At 40.2% G+C, this 20719-nt stretch overlaps 1 protein-coding gene across 3 annotated transcripts; it reads right to left on the bottom strand.

Moving 5' to 3' along the window:
- Positions 1-1003: 1003 nt before the first annotated feature.
- Positions 1004-8131, bottom strand: LOC121179264 (synaptotagmin-2). 3 transcript variants are annotated; one of them, XM_041034004.1, is made up of 9 exons: positions 7927-7998; positions 7624-7784; positions 6200-6202; positions 5324-5455; positions 4182-4349; positions 3328-3495; positions 2339-2456; positions 1741-1874; positions 1004-1607 (listed from the first exon to the last, which is right to left on the bottom strand). In XM_041034004.1, the coding sequence occupies exons 1-9, from the start codon at positions 7976-7978 to the stop codon at positions 1392-1394; spliced, it is 1152 nt and encodes a 383-aa protein (XP_040889938.1). In that variant the 5' UTR covers positions 7979-7998; the 3' UTR covers positions 1004-1391. The 3 variants fall into 3 exon arrangements, with proteins under 3 accessions (XP_040889938.1, XP_040889935.1, XP_040889937.1); XM_041034001.1 differs by lacking the exon at positions 6200-6202 and having other exon boundaries at positions 7927-8131; XM_041034003.1 differs by lacking the exon at positions 6200-6202 and having other exon boundaries at positions 5324-5446.
- Between the last annotated feature and the right edge of the window lie 12588 nt (positions 8132-20719).

Below are 20719 nucleotides of genomic sequence, written 5' to 3'. Positions count from 1 at the left end.
GGTATGATACATGCTCAATTCTGTAGCTCTATTTGGTTCAAGCAAATGATCCTGGATGTGTATATTTTATTATACGTTTGATGTAGCACTCGCCGTGTTGAGATTTTACAAACCTGTATTTTGTTGAGTTCACATTCTCTTAAAAAGTGCAGTTACAGCTCACATTTCAAATTCACGTCTCTATAAAAACACCTTGTCTTTAACAGAAATCCTCGTGTTGTTTCATCAGAAACTGTCGAAGTATTGAGGTGGTCTGCAGTATGCTGGGTAAACTACAACATTTGTCAAAGAAAGACATATAATCAGTTTAATGGATATCAAAATAAAAGGCGGTAGATGGCAATGTTTTCCGGAAGCAACAGCAGAATTCAAAAGCATAGTCACAATTGTTTTGAACATCATTGGTAAGCCTTCTAGTATCCTTACTTTCTCCATGGGTAAGTAAGGTTTTACATCCAAGTGGTCCACACAGCTCAAGACAGATTTCAGATGGCACATTCAGAGTGTCCCTGACTACTTTTGAATGATATTCACTCCGAAAATTTCCCCTTCTAAAATAAACAATGAAGCCTACTGTATTTCTCTACAGTGTCGTATCAGGAAAGGCACCCTTGTATTCCTGTCCTACATTAGAGCTGTCTGAAGACATAGAAATGCACGTTGAACCTAAATGCATAGACGGCGCCTTCATGGCAACACAAAACAATCAACAAAGATCAGATAACTGTCATCCCTGCCATACTGTATTCTACTGTACTGAATGCATCCCCTTCTCCAGTGTGAACTGATAAAATGAAGACAGACTTCTCTTGAAAACATACTGAAACATGGATCGCTGCTTTCAGTGACCTCAACCTCATTCATTCTCAATTAAATCTTTTTGTACTGAATAGACTTAAACAGACTCTGTGCAGGAAATAACCCAATACTACAGTACTTTCTATTGCAAGTTATAGCATACTTATTAGCAAGATACAATACTGGGCATGGTGTATGCAGAGCAGTGGGAGGACGTAAGTAAAGCATGCTCTATTAACTAAACTAAAGCTTTATTTCCAGTATTGTCTTCACCAAGACTTTCATTCAGAGTCAGCACCCTAAGAATCAGTTTCTAAGTTTATTCAAATGAAAGAAGGACCAAAAGTCGATCATTCATGAACCAATCACCCAATAACTCAACGCCATTCTTGTCAGCATACACTAATGTGTGAAATGTGATGTTTAAAAAGTTTTTTTGGACTTAACCATGAATGAGCAGATATTCTATGATGTCTCTTTTTTGCTGAGCAGGTTTCATGACGACTTGTCATGTGTTAAGTCATGGGTTTCATGCAAAGAAGGGGTGGGGGTTGGATTTCTGAGTTAGTGCATTAGCTGGTTGTTGGAGCATGTTACTTCTTTGCAGCCAAAGATGCCAGCTGACCATCAATATCCTCCTCAGGTTGCAATGGATGCCACTGGGCAATGGGGCGGCGTGGATTAGCCAGCATGTCAGACCAGTGCTTCAGACCTAAGCCAGTCGCCTTGCTGCCCACGAAGATCTTTCCAATGGCATCATTCTTACCAATCTTGTCATAATCAAACACCGTGACCGCCACCAAGATTTTCTAAGTGGGGAACGAGAGAAAATTTGTGATTTGTCTGTTATAAGTCGTCACGAGGGGCAGATCAGTGATACTTTTCACTGTATCATTAACATATCAATCAAGTCAATAAGCTCAGGCATGACTTGTACTGTACCTGCATTTGTTCTAGGGGGATTTCAAAGCTGAAGGATTCATTATAATATGGGTTTAGGGTGTTCTTCTTCACAGTAGTCTTCTTTTTCTTCAGACGCTTACCACCCTGTAACAGCTGGATCTTTACATAGGGATCTGCAAAGGGCATTAATATGATCAGCAACAGAAACCATCAAGGCAAGATTGTATTATGTTGTTAATAGCTTTTCTAATGTTTGCAATACTTACTTTCCTTTTATTACTTCTGATATATATTTCCATCATTTTAATTTGCTAATTGTATCCTGTAGTAATTTATCCATACTTTCTGTACAATTGGACCAGGAAAAAATAATGAACTGCATTTTCCAGGTGCACTTGCACATTTGGTCAAAAAATTGTCCTGACAAATGCCCATAGTGCCCAAAAGCTTGTCTTGATCATTAAGTATGGACATTGAATCAGTTTTTATTATGACGGGGTGTGTTTTCAAACACTGTTCAAAACAAACAAAAAGTGAAAGCTAAACTGTTCTGAACGGAATCAATACAATAAAAATATAATGATGTAAATTCTGTTTACAGCATTCTAACTTTGAAGTGACTATGACATTTCTCTACCAGATAATCCGCAGGCGTCCATCTTCTTCAGGTTCTTTGCCTCTAGGATACAGACGGTGAGTTTCCCAGCGGTGGGGACATAACGGAGGGAGATGCAGATGTCTCCGAGTTTCTCAGGCTGAACAGTCAGCACAGAGAGAAGAGACAGAAATGGCAAGCACACATGCTCACATCAGACAACGCCAACAAACTGCTTGTTTCATGATGGGTTGATGCAAAATGGGCTCAACTACTGTGGTAACACTGTTTCCAGAAGAAAATATGACTAAACTTTTATATTCTGTATTTTAAAAAAACCTCAGCTTCATGCTTTGTAGACACACAATGTCATCAAGACAAATTTCTAAACACTTATTTCACTACTGTAGGAAATAAACATACTGATTCTGATGATTGCCTGAATATCTGTGCACTTTAACAAAATACCTCTTTAAACAACTGTATATCGATCAATTGGCTGATTTCTCCTAAAAGGTTAAGGCTGGTGTTGCTCTATATATGTTTCTCATTGTGAAAAAATCCCATGAAAAGACTAAAGTCAACAATGTGTAAGTCTGTTGCTTTCTGACTTGTCCAAGGCCATTGGTTCCCACTAAAGATGTCAATCTTTAAAAAGACAAATATATAGTTTAGTTTCTTTAAAAAAAAAAAAAAGCCTAAGTCATTCTTTGAAGTATAATAATAGAGTATAGCAGATTGACTCAATATAAACTACAATGCCCACTTTCATTTTAATGAAGGAACATGTCAGCTTGTGCAACAGAGTGGCTCACTGATGTGTTTTTAATAGTTATTGGACAACAGTGGAGGTCTGTGGCACAGGGGAATAAGCTATATGAGGCTTTGGATACACAGATAGCATTTGTGCTTGTTGGCAAGTTAGCACTGCTTGTTTTGGTCTTTTTATAGAATTTGTTGGCAGTGACAAGAATATCATTGGATTTATCCCTTAAAAGCACAATTTTAATCAGTGTGATTCTAAACAGCACCTCCTCTTGATCAGCGCTCTCCAGATCCCGCCACTCCTCGATTGGCCGCCCAAGGTCGATGGTGTTCATGGGAAGCTTCACCTCTCCAATGACGTCATGTTTGGAAAATCGGTCGTAATCATAAACAGACATCACCAGAGTCTTCCCACCGAGCTCTTCATAGGGCACCTGATCAACAAACACAAGGTTATGTTGTTTTATGGTTATGTTGGGATTTAATCATTTACGAAAGACATTAGAAAAGATAACATACTCTAGCTAACTGAAAATTTCTTAAAAGTAAATGAGGACAATTATCTACACCACAATCATTTTCAGACTCCCTGTCTAAGCATGGCATTAATAAATCCTTTCAAGATCAAAAGTTTGGGAGCATCTCAAATAAAACTATATAATGAAAAAAAAACAGTGGATGTGAACATCTCTGTGGCTCTGTCTCGAAGAGAAGAGTCAGAGGCATTCCATAAAGTAGGATTTGTTTTTTGTTTTTTTCTGCTGCTGCAAATTTGCAGACAGGCAGAGCTTCGAGCATGACCCAGAGCCACTTGTAAAGTCTCTGCGGGCCTTATTAGCCAGGACAGGAAAGAGCAGCATGTCGGCTACACAGGCCAGTGAGTACGCACACATCCACATAAACCTGACAAGCGCCTTTACACTTGCACAGTATGAGGGACATGCAGGCAGGGGGTTAGGGTGATTGCTCACCATCATCCATAAATGTTTGATCTATATCTATCTTTGTGTTTGCAGCTGCATGGGTTCATATAGAAGCAGGATGAACACCTTTTTTCTGCTCCAAATTCTGTAACTGTAGACATACCGCATGTGTACACACAAGGGTGTGAGAAACTTACCTTGAATACAAACGTCTCATTGAAGACAGGGTTCAATGTCTTCTTGTGCACCTTGGTGTCGAACTTCTTCTTTTTGTCAGGGAAGAGCAGGACTCTAACGTAAGGATCGGAGGTTCCACCTGAGTCCATGGACATGAGGTCCGCAGCTTGAAGGATGCCGACTGTGAGCTGTGTGTGGAGTAGAGGGCAGGATGTAGAGTATGGGAGCGGTAAAGACAGAATTTTATCAGGCCAAAATCTAAAGTTTATTAGATTTTTCATACATGTCAGGGTGACTGCCTCAGACCAGTTATATAACATCATCTGACGACTTAAGCCTCGCTATCAATCACAAACTTCTTGCCTAACTGGAAACATACTGAATGTCAAAGTTTTCATCAAAGTCACACAATGGTCACAGTGTGTTAACTTTTAAAAAAGGTTTTCTGTTTCTACATTGTATAAACTAATTTTTAGTAAGACTTTAATTCTAGTCCCTGCTCTGTTTTCATGTTGACTTAATTTTCCTTTAATATTCAGCACCTTAAGCCTCATTAATTCATGTCATATACTACCACTGTGCCCACATGCTGCTGAGAGCATTACAGTTATGATGATTAAGTTACTGAACATTTGACAAATGTCTTTCCCTTTTTCCTAAATCAGAATTGTTGCAAAAGTTTTTATTTCATGGTTTAGCCTCCTAAGTTTTGTCAGTATTTCTGCAAAAAGGATCATTCTCTTTCTCTGCTGAAATTTTACAAAGCAGCTGTTTATAAATTTGCAAGGATCAGGTCTTAAAGGTAAAGTGTGACATTTTGGAAAACACAAATATATTATCGACTGCTGGTTAGCTCCATATTAATTCCAGAGACAGACTAGTGAAAGCAATCCTTTCATCTAACTCTTGACAGAAAAGAAAATCAGAGCATCTCCCAGATTATCGAACTATTTCTTAAAACACTGGAGAATTTCAGGCAGATGGAAAATATCAGAATAGTGGAAAATGTGCACCACCCTCGGAAATTCAATCAAAACTCTGTGTGAAAAACATAAACATGACTTTACACAACCGAAACTGTTTGGTACACTTGTAAAAACAAGAATGTTTCTTTTAAAGCTTGAAAGCAGACGTAAAGCATTTACAAGTGACAACCACAGACCTTTGTATTCTCAAAGTCATAATCTATGGAGTATTGCAGCTTCCCCAGTTTCTCTTGTTCTTTCTCCTCCTCCTCTTTCTCCTCCTCCGTAAGGCCAGTCTCTCCCTCGTCATCGTCGTCGTCCTGGTGTTTCTGTGGTTTGAAGGTAACAAAACAAGACACAGTGTTAAAGGTCAGGAACCAGATCAGGAATCAGAATACAGGGCTCCCCACAACAGCCAGCATGCCACAGACACTGGAGCTCCAGGAGTTTGTTTTACGTGGGAGATACATGTTTTGGTTACTGCTTACCTGCACAGCACCTGGTGATAATAACCATGGATTTATCATTTACAAGGGGAGAAATCTCTATTGGTAACACATGAATACATGTTTATACTTTTGAATAATTCTGCACACCTCGTCTTCAGTGTTCAGTGGATCACTGGGCAATTCCTTCGACATGCTTGTGCAGCACAGTGACAGCCAGAGTCAGTGGAGGCATTGCATGCTAGTTCCACTAAGAGGGGTAGTGATTACAACAATTTTTTAGTGAAAGCAGATATTAGCATAATTCTCTTGTTTGTCAAAGGGCTAATTTTAAGGGTTTTGATTTCACCAAATGAACAAGGAGATAAATGTTTATATAAAAACCCCTAAGGAACTAGCTCACAACAGCAAATGCCAGTGCATATAAAATGATAAAAGGCAAATAAGACATAATATTCAGGGCAAGGAGATGGCTTTCAAATCACCTTCTGCTTTTAAGACTCTTAACTGGATTGAAATTTATTGTTTTACTAAACCTGGCCCTCACAAGTTTCATATTTCAGGAATAAAATCTAAACCTTTTTTAACCTGGGTGTTTTTTGTCACCTCTATGCGGCACCAAAAAACTCCCTTTCTTTTCAGCTCACCATCTTTACAATAAATGGTTCAGGATTAAAGGGCACAGCCAGCTATTTGAATTATTGTTTCATTGTTATTACGCCAGTTAAATTAAAACTTCCATGTCAAGGTGAACTTGACTCTGAAATGTTTTCACTCTTTTTTTCAGGCCATCCAGTGTCTCAACGTTCTACCTCCTCCTTGAGTATTACAATTGAAAGGACAGATTTGCAAGTATTTGGCTCTTCATGCAGTTTTATCATCACCGTTTCCATGTCTCCCAAACAACCAACCATGCCCTTTATCACATGCATAGATTAATAGTGTTAAAAGTGTCTTGCATAACATCTCTTAGTCCAATACTTTCCATATTGGTGTGGGTTACAGTAACATTGTCCCCAGGAACAATGCATTAGATGGTTAAACTCTCCTCTTTGGGGTTTATGGAGCACATCATAGCTTTCCATTGTTACATTCGCAAGCTGTCATAACAAAAAAAAAAAAAAAAAGAAATTGGGGTGGGGGACTAAAGTTTAAAAAAAAATGCAAAGGAAGCTACGACTTTCATTCCATGAAACCCCCCTCCGCCCCGGGGGCCAGAGAGCATCAACGTGAGCTATCCACCTACCGTAGAGCAGGAGTCCACCACAGTCAAGAAACACGAGGCACACACAAGACAGACACAAAGCGGAAAAAAAAAGGAGGAGAGCAGAGAGAGGAAGAGATTCAACTCACAAGACACCAAACACACTACAAAAAGAGAGGCAGTCAACACCACCACCACCACAATTATGATGAGAAATGACACGCTTGTTTTCAGCTTGTTTTCACATCGTGGACACAAGTAATTGATTGCTTTAATTAACTGTCACAGGAGTACAGGGCAATCTATGGTGATGTCAGCTGGTTAGCCCTCAAATGAATCATCGGCTTTTCTAACATTTATCTTCTTATTTACTTTGCTTCCAAAATTTCCCAAAATTTCTGCAGGCCTCAGACCTTCATCCATTATCTCTAGATATAAAATGAAGCTTTTTGTGCCTGTGACTTGTCAAAAGAAACTTTCCACCTCACAGTAATTCATTAGTCTTTGCCACCTCATAACAAAGTGTGTCATTTTTCACCACGGGCCACAATGGAATACGTCACACATTTAAACGACCACAACTACAACATCAAATAAATGGAGGGGAAGAGAGCTCTCCTTGTGTCCTCTACAGCCTGGCCTAAAAGAGCTGCTGGTAAAAGATCAAATTTGGTTAGCTAGAGACATATTTAAACAAATTAATAACTCAGCAATGAATGTCAGAAATAATAATAAAAACTTGAATAAACAATTTAAGGAAGCACAGTGGAAGAGAAGAGGTAAAGCATCACCCAAAACATCATGTTACCCTGACTTTTCATCGTGTAGGAAGCACGAGGCGTCATACCTCGCCACCCTGCATGTTCTTCATGTTGAATCCGTCCTTGCCCTTCTTCCCTTTCTTGTTCTTCTTCTTCTTGCAGCAGCATTTTTTGATTATGCAGAAGCAGCAGGTGAGGACGAGCAATGCGGCCACCACGGCGATGGCAATCAGGGCCCACGGAGGCACTGTCAGTGTCAAAACAACAGAGGGAAAACTGAGATTGATAGGTAAATATGTTATTTTTCACAAAAAATCTTAACTTTTTTGCCAAATAGAGAAAATTCTGAATCTCAGCAGGGATTGGGAATGCATTGCAGGCCTGCTTACATGGGATTTTATCAATTTCATTCAAAAATTTGCTCTTGATTTCCTCAAACATGTCATTCTTGTTGATCTCTGTGTTGTTGGACCCGGAGGTGTCCGGCGCTGAGGTGGAGATGACAGCCGGGGTGGGAGCCATGGTCACGGTGGTGGCACCGGTGGGCTCAGCGGCCGCCACGGCCTGTGGCTTTCTGAACAAGTTAAACTTCATTGTCAAAGACTAGGTGCAGCGTCCCTGAGACAAACAGAGATCAGACAGAAAGGGAGAATAAACATTATCAAACAATTGTAATGTCACAGAATTTGGCTGAAATCAAAAAGCAAGGAAAGGAAAGAGAAAGATTTTGATAAAAATTATCACCGGCTCCAACCCAGCTTAAATTCTTTTCATCAGAACTTCAGCTTTTAAGCCACCTACGACTCCATGACTGTGCAAACTCCAACTAATGATGATCATGTAAAACTGAAGAAAGGCTGCTAAATGGCCCTTGTGAGGAGATTGTTGTCTCACTTCATCTTCATTCTCAAAACGTTATTGCTCCTTTAATAAGTGAATACGTTTTTTTTTCTTTGTTTCAGCGATGATGAGATCAAGAGTTGCAATGAACCTGTGAAACATGGAGGGATTTTAAAAACAGAGGGGAGATATCACAATCAGATATGTGCACTGTTAGCGAAGGATTAAACAGACCGGTTATGTGAATGAGCACAAATCCTCAGCTGAGGAATCTTAAAGGACATAAAAGCCATGAAAGTTGAGACTAAACACATCCATTATGCTGATGATGAGAGAATTTACTGTCTGTGTGACAAATGAGCAGAAACCGAGGTGATTATCCCTCCCCCCTCTGAGCACAGCGATCTGCCAAAAGTGGCCACAGAGGGAGACCTGGATCCTAACAGAAATAGAGAGAACTTTTCCTTCTCCCTGAAAAATGCAGTTTGACAAAGTTTGACATTTTTGGGAAATATGCTTATTCCCGTTCTTTCAGACTGTTAGATGAAGTGGAGGATACCACCCTCATGTCTGTATGGTAAAGACAGGGCTACAGCCAGGAGGCTGTTTGCTTAGAACAAAGACTGGAAACAGGACGAAACACCTTGCCTGTCTCTGTGTGAAGGATAACAAAACCCACCTACCAGCACTACCATTAAGTTGATGGTAGTGATAGCCAGGCAAGCTCTAATCAGACTTTATGCTAAGCTAAGCTAAATGGCTCCTGACCATAGATTCATATTTAACGTGCAGACACGCAAGTGGTTTGATCTTCCCGTCGAACACTCAGCGAGAACCTGAATGCGTTTCTCAAACTGTCAAACTACTCCGTGAACACTCTCAACTCGCAGCAGGAATGCCCTCGGTTTGAACCTGCCTCCTGTCAGTTTCTGTGTGAAGTTAACATGTTCACCCTTGTGGGTTACCTGGATTTGACACAGTATTTATTTATTTATTTTTTAGTTCTGTTTCCTGCCTTCAGTGAAATCTGTGCTGGAATAGTCAGTCTTCTCATCTTTGTGACTGTAAATAAGAACAAGCTGGTATGGGGTCGGTAAATGAAACACAGATGGCATGAGGTAAGGTATGAGTATGCAAAAAAATGACTTGTACGGATTTGATATTTAATAGCTGTGGGGTAAAGAAATCAGCAATTTTGACTACAATATTTCAATATTTAATATAACACAATGAAAGAAACAGAGCTGAAATAATGAGCTGATTAATGACTGACAGAGAATGAATCAGCAACCATTTCTATAATAATTTCACATTTTAAGTAGCTTTTTCCCATCTTGTCAGTTTCCAGGATTTGCTGCTTTTCTTTGTCTTATGTGAATGTAAGAAAATGTCCATTTTTGGCTTTGGACAAAACAAGCAATTTAATGATGTTACCTTGGGCTTGAGGAAATCATTTACAATTTTCTGTCATTTCACAGACCAAATGATTAATTCATTAGCAGAGAAAACAAATGGCAAGCCAATCAATAACAAAAATAATCATTAATGGAAGACTTACTGTAGAGTAATCTAAACTCTGTGCTAAAATGAAATAATAAAGCTGCTGTCTAAATCAGTCTCACCACAAATGAGAGCCCAATGGAATAAGTATTTCCTTATAATGGTCCATGTTTTTTAATCCTCTCGGAAATTCAATACACCACAAACAGCTGACAAAATGAATTTCCTTCACAGACTCAAGTGAGCGTTATATTACTTATTCTCTGTCTGCTCTTTGCATGACTATGAGTGACACCGACGTGCTATTAGCATTTACTGCTGAGAGTGAAGGTGTCAATGCCCTGGCCTAAATGCGGTTTGCTGTTTTTTTTTTTTTGTTTGTTTTTCACAAAAACATAAAAAAAAAATAACACACATGCTGCTGATAAGAAGCACTTGACAACTGTAGCATCAGTTCACCTTGGATTAAATTATAATCAGTGAACTGTGTTTATCAGAGAAAGAGAATTCTTCTTTCTTTTGGTGCCCATTTATTCAATTACTTCAAATAGGCAGCAACATGGGTTTTGGGAGCACAGTTTATTAGTTTAAATTCTATCAGCAAGACTATTTTTACTGCAGTATGATACGTTTCTGGGAACTGCTAGGCTTACTGGTATTATTTTTCAGCGCTGAACATTGTGATTTGGACACTGCCTTGATGCTATCATGCCCCCCCACCACCTCAACATAATGCTAAAGAATAACTGGCAACTTGACAACCATTCCCTTGTTCTCCAGCTATAATGTCTTATGTGTATTTGTTTTGGCTTCAGGGTGAAGCATTCGAAGGAGAAAAGTGTTTTGACAGAAAAGGTTATGAAATGAATTCATTTTCAAGCGAGCAGAGAGAGCATTATGTGATTCACTCGTTGCTATGACTTAATATCACTGCTTTGACTTTTGAGCAAGAACTGTGTGGAGGTAGAAAGATTTATAACAGAAAAAGACAAAAAGGAACATAAAATGAAAATGAACAAAACACTCAGTAGGAATAAAAGATAAAACACACTGTCTGAATGTGTATGAGGGTGTGTGTGTGTGTGCGTGTGTATCATTACAGCTCTCAAGTGTTCAGGACTATCCAGTGGATTTTTGTTTTATCTCTGCCTCAAAGCACTAAAAGAAAATGATCTGTCTCAGTTTAAAAGACAGTCAATTTATATCCATTGTTTAAATGAGCAAGGGAAACATCTGAGTGCAGGGTTTCACACACGCAAACACAAAAGTTTATGTGTCAGATTAGAATGATATACAGTGAATCTTTTGTTGTCACGACATCCTCATCTAAATACACTCACGGTGGATGTGAGGATTTCTGTGTCATAACATGAAAGTGAACCAGCAGACTTCAGACTTCTCCATCAGCGTCTGGCAAGCGCAGTCATGATGTAATCTTGTCTACATTGACTCACAGGCCACAGATCAAGTATTTCATTCAAACGTGTATTTTGGCGTTTCTCTCATTTCAACAGGTAGGATTCGTGGTCAGATGCCTGCCGTTCAGATACAGTACAGCAGCGGCCCATGTGCTGTGGGCCAGCGGATCATTGTTGCTAAGCAATCCTGATAGTGTCCATCGGCTATCCAGAATTGCCCACAACCTGCATATAGCCGAGGTGACCAGCCAATCAAATAACCAATTGGCTCAAGGCCAGTGTCAGGTCGTCGCCTGAGCGCTGGGTATGGGCATGATGTGATTGCCAACTGCTGCCACACTGCTGTGGTGTATGATGATTATGATTAAAGTTTAAGCTGCAACAGGGGTCCCCTCCCAAAAATGCAACAGTCACAGTTTGCCTGCACAAGAAATCGTCACCTCTAATCACAACTGACGGATCATGTCACCATCTGTAATACTCACAAAATCCGAGACAATTCCTGTTTTCCGAATCTCATGGATAACCCAACTCTCTAACTTCCACTGCTTAGCATTTTCTGTCTGTGATGAGCAGTGATGAGGACAGTGGCTGAATGCAAATACACCAAAACACGTCCATGCCCCCCCAAACTAAGTTATCATCACTAACTTAGTTTGAAAATGCAGAAAAGATCATTTCAGATAGGCTTGTTCTAGTTGTATGCTTTGATTACGATCATGTCACACATCTGCAGCTTAATTTAGAAGATGTCCAAAACAAAACTCACCAGTCAGATGTGGTATTCCCCTTCACGAGGTGGCCCATCCAATATCAATGACTGTTTGGGCTACAGCTCCTCAGAGCTGTGGTAACATAGTCTGATCTCTCCCATAAGCAGAGACTGCAGTCTCCTCTCACTTCTCTCCACTGCAGCACTACACCCCTCCTCCTCCTCCTCCTCCTCCTCCTCCCCCTCCTCTTCCAATGCACACCATCTCCCCCATTTTCCACCCTCCCGTCACACACCTCCCTACTCCCTCCCCATGTCTCTCTCTCAATGTACTCATGCAAGCAGCCTCTCTACCTCTGTCTCTCCATTTCTCCCTGTCTCCCCCCCAGCCTCATTTGCGATGCTGCTCACACAACTGATTGCAGCATGCCACTCTTTGGTCTAGCATTGGAGGGCAGTTGTAAAAGATCAATATGCACAAGCTTTGGGGTGGGGTGGGGGCGTTTGAACAAAGCCACAGTTTGCACAGATCAGAGATGTATGGCAGCCATGTAGAGGTACCTGAGGTAGTTGGACAGCTGACAAACTCTTAAGGGTGTGCTGACTTTACCACATCAGCTACACAAATGGTATTACGCTGAGCTCATGCAATTAATTGGATCCCAACAATTGATCTCAGAAGCGTGATATAACCCTCTGGAGGGATCCTTGCTTGTTAAACCCATTCAGAGCGAACAACTGAAACAAAGAACGATTAGGTCAACTTGTCTGCCTTTCACTGATCCCTCAGGAGACTCGTCAGTGACGACTGGAAGTAAGCAGATAGCAAATCGTCTTCTCCAGTTACAACACAAACAAAAAAATGCAGCCCACAGTGTTGGGCTAAATCCATTACACCACGAAACAACTGATGTGTGACTAAGCAATCAATGCAAACGCAGAGATGTGCGTACCGCTTGGTCTTGCATTCATGTGGCATGATAAATTGGTCACAAGTCAACTAATGCATGAGAATTATGCTCATGTAGTTGCTTCTGTACATATTTGAGCCATTTTCAATTCCAGCATTCAATCTTTTCCCCTGGCTTTTCTCCTGCAAACCCTCTTTTCCTCCTCACTCTCCTTGGGGAAATACCTTTCTGTGTGCTCATGTTCAGCCAGCAGCTGTCAGGAGCTGCTGCTGTGAGGTGGCTCCTCTCACGTCAGTTTACGATGTAATGAGCGTCTTCTGCCAGAGGGGGGCAGGGATCTCACACAAAATTGCTGCATCACAGAGGATCCTTTTTCTCAGCTTCCCCCCTCCAGCCACCAATTGTACTGCAAAGTTAAACCCAGAGATATTTGTCTTTTTTTTTCTTCCCCCAAATGCGTTTTCATTTCTTGAAATGCATTTTGCACTGGTGAAAGTGACTCACACAAGTCGTTTTAAATAAAACACTTAGCTGCAACTTTGGACAAAACTGTTCAAAATCACCAAGGTCTTCTGCTTTAATAAGTCTGGATCTTTTCACTTGGTTCTCAGTATCTTTCTTGCAGCGTGAAATGATTTTCCCTTTCATCTGATTCTCTTAACAGTTTCATTCTATGACAGAATTAAGTGACCTTGCCATCAACTTGAAAACCTCATAACTCAAATGAAAACCGATAGGCTGAGGTGGGTGTGAATGGATGTCATAGGAGTGAAAAGGATGTGTTCTGGAAGAACTGGAGAAGAACGGTGAGGTGATGAAGCTGATTCGTGGTTTTAGGAGAGAGACACTTAAAGCTGAAAAGTCTTGAGAGATGGAGTCCGGCTTTGTTACACTTCTAAAAGCAAACTTTAAGCTCACTTAAAACTTTGGCTGCCAAACTATTCCTTTAAGATGTACATTTCTTATTTCTACACCATTTTGCTTATTTAGCTGTATCCCAGGTTGTATGAGACAAAGATTATGTTCCGTGATGAATTTGCATTTTGATAGTTTCTTTCTTCAGATTCTCTTTCTTAATGTACTTCTAATTGTTTATATATAATTTGAGGAGAGAGAGACAGCGAGAGTGGAAAACAAAATGAGGGACGGTGTGACAGGGCAGATTCAAACACAGGCCATTACACAAAGCTTTACTGACCCGCTTCAGAGGTCAGGGACGGGAGGGTGGGCTGTTTTAGGTTTTCGGGTTGGCCTGCGAGTTAAAGGACACACTCCCAGCTCTCTGTTCCATTGTGCTGTCTCGATGGAAAGTTCCTACAGTCAGTAATTATATGGTGGCATTTAATGCTAATAGACAGCAGCACTCACTGTAAATCTGCATCGTCAGAGGAGCCAACTTGGCAATAACAATAACTTAATTCACTCAAAGGAAACAGGAAAAATAGAGAAAATGTATATGACAGAGAACCAAACCAAGCATCCCATTCCCCTATGGCCAGAGAGAGTCCATACACATCTTACATGAGGCTAATAGCCACATTATTCAAAGTGAAATTAAATTTGACTTTGCTTTGCCTAAAATCAAGTAAGGCTGCATGACTGATTTACAAAAAGTCGAATATTTCAGTCCATTTATCTTCAGTATTGTTAATGTATTTTAGACAGACGAAGGCCCTCCAGTGTCTCAGCTCTGGGTCTGTAGCAGCCTTTGTGTTAATAACATACAATTTATCATTAAATAGAAAGCAACAACATTCAATTAGGAAATGAATTTTTCCATCATTTAATGGGAAAATTCTTAAAAATCCTGCAGTGCTGATATGTTTATTAGATTTAAAATATTCCAATTAAGCAACCGTCAGTTGTTTTTTTTTCATATAACCTTCATTTGAATGTATTACATGTTATATTCTGCTTATCTGTGTTGTATACAGTTAGTACACTCTGTTGCAATGACCCAATTTTCCACAAATGGATCAAGTTTACTTTGCCATACCTTAAGATTTTGAAGACACATGCAAACATTGGGGTTTGTTTCTTTATAGCCTTAGTATGTGAAAAACAAGTCTCTTAGTTCTTTGTCTTCAAAGCTGCTAATTTATATTTCATAACAGCCTGTGATGTTACGGTTTTGGTTCACTCTCACTGCTCTCACAGAGTCCTTTTCAACCACAGGAAGCAACTGTTTTCAGAGAAAAAGTAAAAACCCACTGTAAACTACATGCTCAGAACCAAAAGACAGACCCAAACAGACACAGTCAGTAACCAGTTGGTCAACACAGTGGAGCATTTAACATCTAGAAATTTCCCTCAGAACTTGATAGAGGCAGAAACTGAGCTAAAAGAGAGTGAATCTAGGACTTAAACTCACCAGGTGACAATGAACACGACTCCAAATGAATGGTTATGCTCCATAACTGCTGGATGTGTGAATGAGCATGAGTTTGCCAACAACTTCACCATTAACATAAAAAAAGGAGTAATTGTAGGTTTAATTCTTAATTTTGTGGTACATTGCACACACACACAAACACACACACACGCACACAAATGGCACATTAAATTGATTTAACTAATTTCATTTTAATATGAGCATCCCTGAACTACCATAGTCATGAACAAGAGGATTTTTAAAAAAGTAACATTAAAAATAAAATAAAATCAATAACAGCGAGATAAGTTTGTTAAAGTAAGTTAACAGATTTCTGAAAAATGATTCTTTTTCATTCTTTTGTGTGTGCTCACTACATGTGATAGGTTTATGTACCTGTCCTGGTTTGATAAATCACCACTCTGCCTCTTGACTCAGCAGCTTTGGTGTCTAAGAGTTTAATGCAAGGTCACAATGTAGCTGCAGCATCAACTAAAGCAGCAACAGTATAGCAGGATTGGTTTACTGGGATTCCCAGTGCATTGTGGGATACTCCAGCTCATCCTCGGCTCTATCGTTCCCTGAGAGTATCTGTGAATGAATAAATCTTTCCCTCCCTCTCTACTAGTCATCCTCTCCACAAAGGATGAGTCAGGCCTGAGGACTGTGCTGCACTGGGACGTTGATAAGAGCAACACAACCGCTGCCGAAGCCCCAGATTACGAACATACGCAAAGTACAGCTGGTCCCCAACGTGTGCCGCTGCTGAGTTGTGCTGGGACGTTTTGGTCAAGACGATTTGTCTCCTCTGAGGCAGCAGAGAGGATGTGGAAAAGACTGCAACCTCTCAGCTCCTGCAGGGAGTGCTGCAATGCAGGGGTGTAACAGAGAAATACGAAGCTGGAAGGCAGTTTGTCCAACACTCAGCTGCTCACACTCTTTCCTCCTTTTCCTGCCTTGCCTCGCTTCATCCTCTCCTCATTGCTTTCATCTCTTCATTTTCTTCTATAATTTTACTCTCTCTAGACTCCCATCCTTCCGTGTTCCTCTGTCTCACATGCACACAAACACACACACACACACACTTAAAGCACTGGTCGTACTCTGGCCAGTCATTGCTGCAGACAACAGTAAACAGAGAGCACCATATGGTCACTGTTGGCTCTGTATACCAGTTGCAGTGACTGGGTGTCTTGGAAGTAGCAGTTGGTGAACAGGATGGCTTTATGTGTGTGCTCCTAAGTGTATACGTGTGTCTGCGTGGAGCTTTTTATGAGTATGTTGTGTGGGTGGACACCTGTCAAAGAACTCTTACTGCTTTGACAGCAGCTTTTCGCTTCAACTGAGTGACTGGCATGATGATACTACGGTGTCAGCCTTCCAAGTGAAGGACAGGAGAGCCGTGACCGATCAGTGTCAACATGATCATGTGAGTACATCGATAACTGCTCAAAACTGGCGTAAATTAAAGGGTGTGTCCCAAAAATTGTTTATTAAGAAAGCAGAAGTCAGTTATTAGGGCTGATGAACCATAAGATCTAAAACTTGAACAGAGAGAGGATTTGAGAGGATGTAACCAGAGCTCTTTTGTCTAGGAGCTACACAGCTAATCAGATGGTAAATATATAGCCACTGAGCCACCAGACCACCCCTTACATTTGCCTGTAATTTGTTAATACATGGCTTCTGGTGGCTTTTATGCACCAGACATTTTGACCTGTCAGGGCAGGAAAAGCACAAGTGGAAGTAATAACCATTTAAAGGGCTTGTACACCCACGCAGGTGTTTATTCTCACTGATCGGACATCTCCTCAGGTTGTAGTTGGGAGGTGCTGTGCTGGGAATCATGTAGGGTCACAACAAACTCCATGTTCTAAGAAGAATTGTGAAGGTTTAATTTGCTCAGGTAAAGTAGGTGAAATGTGTGGGTTTAGCTTGAGCCATCACGCACTAGACCAGGTCCCTGAAATTCACAAACCTAATGAAATGCATCATTAATGTTGCTGCCATCTTTCTATACCATGTCAAAAGTTTCTACAATGAACAGGGGCTATTAAAGCTAGTGTGTTTATTTTATTAGAGACAGATTTATCCTTAAACCCAGCTAAAAAACACAGTATGGCAATTAGCAATATCAGCAATGAAAGTAACAGACTGATGTCAGAGAAGATGCAGCGCTAACGGTCCACCTTCAGGGCCAAAGCTGACCAGGTGGGTTGCATCAGCTTATGATAGATAGATACAAGTGTAAAAAGTTTGATCAATCAATGCGTGATCTTAACAATGTGTCCACCAGGCATCGGCAGTAAACGCTTTTATGATGCACTATATTACCACCGACTTACATCATGGAAGAATGAAAAACAATTCTGATCACAGGGGGAAAACTAACAACAGTAATTAACTGCCTAATGTCTTTCTTCTAAATTTCCCCCGTGAGTTCGTCCGCACACACGTTTGCTTAAAGGCAAACTATTGCAGCTACGACACCCACAACTGTTTCCCTTTGGCAGTGAAAAATTTACCTGAGACAGTCACATCAAGCTGTCTCTGAGCACACCATGATACAAAAACAACTGTAACCCATTATACAAGTTTTTTTTATCCACTTTGAATGGACTCTTGTGCATCATATATGTGTATTATTCACTGATTATAAACTCATTTGTGATAACAGAAATTCTCTCTACATTTTTTTTTTCTGAGATTGAGCTAGTCTAACCACTCTCAGTCAGGGAAACTCATTTTCTCATTCTCTGCCTTTCCTCAAACAGCGTCAACACAAATAAACCAAATACAGCGCGTACACACCAGAACTGAGATCATCTTGATAACCAACAAAGATACAGATTTGTACATCTACACACGTTTTTTTTTCTTCCCCCTAGCGCTGAAAATAGCCTGTCCGACTAGCACTGGATATTGGTGCGTTTCGGGTGTGAGCAGAAGGGAGGGAGAGAGCGACATTTAGAGACAGAGAGCAGGAAAAGAAGAGGGAGGGAATGCATCCTCCCACTAGTGAAGGATGTGTTGCCTAACTGCACAGATCTGGGGCAACATGACAGAGTAGTACTGTGTAAAGAGAAGCCAGAAGGGACACGAGTTCAGTAAGTAATTATCTGATCCTTCTGTGCCGACTGCCCACATTTCTTCTTCTTTTCCTCTGGCCTCGAAAGCATTTCACGTCCAATTTCATCCTAGAGTTCTGCTAATTAAGCAGTGAGCAGTCATTTTCCTACAGCTTTCTGTGCTTCATTAAAACACACTAAAAGTTACATTTGGAAGTAAGAACTTTGGATGTATAATTAAAGTCTCTAGTCCTGCAAAGAAAACAAGAACCAGATGTGTCAGTATTGGCATCATCCATTTTCTGCTCCAGCAAATTTTCAGATTTGTCAAAGGGTTCCTACTGAGAGAGGAGAAGACAAATTGGTCTAATTAAGAAAGTCCTTCATCAGCAAATCCTCACAAACATGTCTGTTAAAACAAAAAGCTCTTCTGTGTTCTGTTATAAATGATCAAATACTTTATTTAAAATGGTGCAAGTACTTCAAAAAATATACACAAATAATGTCGCTTTGATGTTGTTTTTTTCTGGTTATCTGAATTCAGTCAGCTGAGAGTGCAGGACCCAGAATGACCAGTAGAGAGCACTATACATATACTCCTGCACTTTTAGAGGTTACTAACATCAGTGAAATGGTTCTTCATACTGGTGATAAAGCATCAAGGAAACTTAATGCTCATTTCAGCATGCATACTTCAGTATAATTTAGAAGTACTTGTACCTTATTCCCATTTTCTGATACTTATATACTTTCTCCGCTTCATTTCAGAAGGAAACATTGTACTTTATAGTCTTCATTTACAGCTATAGTTGCTAGTTACCTTTCAGATTAAGATTTTACATAAAAAAACACAATAAACTGAACATATATTTGTGAAACAGACACAGAAACACACACACACACACACACACACACACAGCACGTAACAGCACATACTCATTATTGCTGCTCATTCTGGTACTTAAAAATATTAATTTGCCCCTGAAGCACTCAGAATTGATCTGCTGAAAAGTATTGATCTTCCTCTGCATGAGACTGCAGAGGCTGAGCTGAAACAGTCACTGGAGTCATGTGCGGGGTCTTCACTGAGCTTCTTAAGTAAATAAAGCAAGCGAAAAACCAACATACAAAGTATCATATAATATTGGATATCTATCATTGTATGATCAATATGATTAATCATTCATCTGTTAGGTATTATGATTGCCAGTTAAATGCTTCCCTGTTCACAAGGCAGTTGCTAACTCTATTTGTCCTTTGGTGCTGGGCAGGTAGTGTTCAGTTGGTTTGTTGGAGCTTTTTCGTAGCCTGGACACTGATGAGAGCAGTAACAATGAACCAAAACAGTAAACTGCTGGGCTGTAAAACCAAAACAATGAGCTGAAAGATGCTAAAATGAGGGGACCTGCAGATTCAGGTGATAGTTTGTAATTTATGTCACTACAGTGCTGCCCTACTCACATTACTCCTGGTCAGATGATACATTGTCAATATAAAATATTGTTTAGCGTAGCTTTAAATTAAAAAAAAAAAAAAACAGCTACATACTGATCATTGTTGCTATTGTCTTTCTCCTTCCATCCTGGATCTCTCATCAGTATTCACATATTTTACCCTGAGGGTGCATAAAGTCAACTAGATCCAGTATTTATCTGCTTCTGCTCCTACACTTTATCTTTCAACTGGTTTGTCTTGTGCATTACTTGTAACATCCCCTTCTCCCTCTCTTGTGACCCCAGTCTGTACCTTGGATTTAGCCGACTACATCTTTTCTCTTTCCTACAAAGATTTAACATCGACATCTGTTGTTTTCATCTTTTTTGAGACACTAGCTCACCACAGAAACCTCAGTCTTGGCCAGAGCTTGATGATCTGTTCATTGTGTTCTTCGCAGTGTGAATGCAATTTAGACAAAAAGGGACAGCGCTTCAATGTCTGGGCTTTGTATTGACACACTTCTCTATGCTAGCAAGGTCTGGCCTCGAAACGAATCCATTGTACTGTATCCTCAGGCAGAAAAGTGTTGTGCTGATGGCATTCAACTGATTGAAAACGCACTGCAGCACCAACAAAGGCACCGGTTCAGCAACTTTCACGGGGAAGCTCTCAAAGTCTATGAAACATCTCCCGTGAAACCATCGTCTGCGATAGCTGTCAAAATGTCTCTCAATACAAAAATATCATCAAGTGCTGTTTTGTAAACTGGCATTACTGTGCATATCTACTGTAGTACTACCAGTAATGATCCAGGCATACACTGCACACACAGAGCATTGTGTGTAGAGTATAAATGAAAAACATCATCAGTGTGCTTTATGTATATTGATGCACCTGACAGCCTGTGAAAGTGGATCTCAGTTAA

The sequence above is a fragment of the Toxotes jaculatrix genome, chromosome 3 (assembly GCF_017976425.1).
Source record: "Toxotes jaculatrix isolate fToxJac2 chromosome 3, fToxJac2.pri, whole genome shotgun sequence".
NCBI classification, from domain to species: Eukaryota; Metazoa; Chordata; class Actinopteri; family Toxotidae; genus Toxotes; species Toxotes jaculatrix.
Note: the sequence above shows the minus strand (reverse complement) of the source record. Positions and strands in the feature narration are given on the sequence as shown.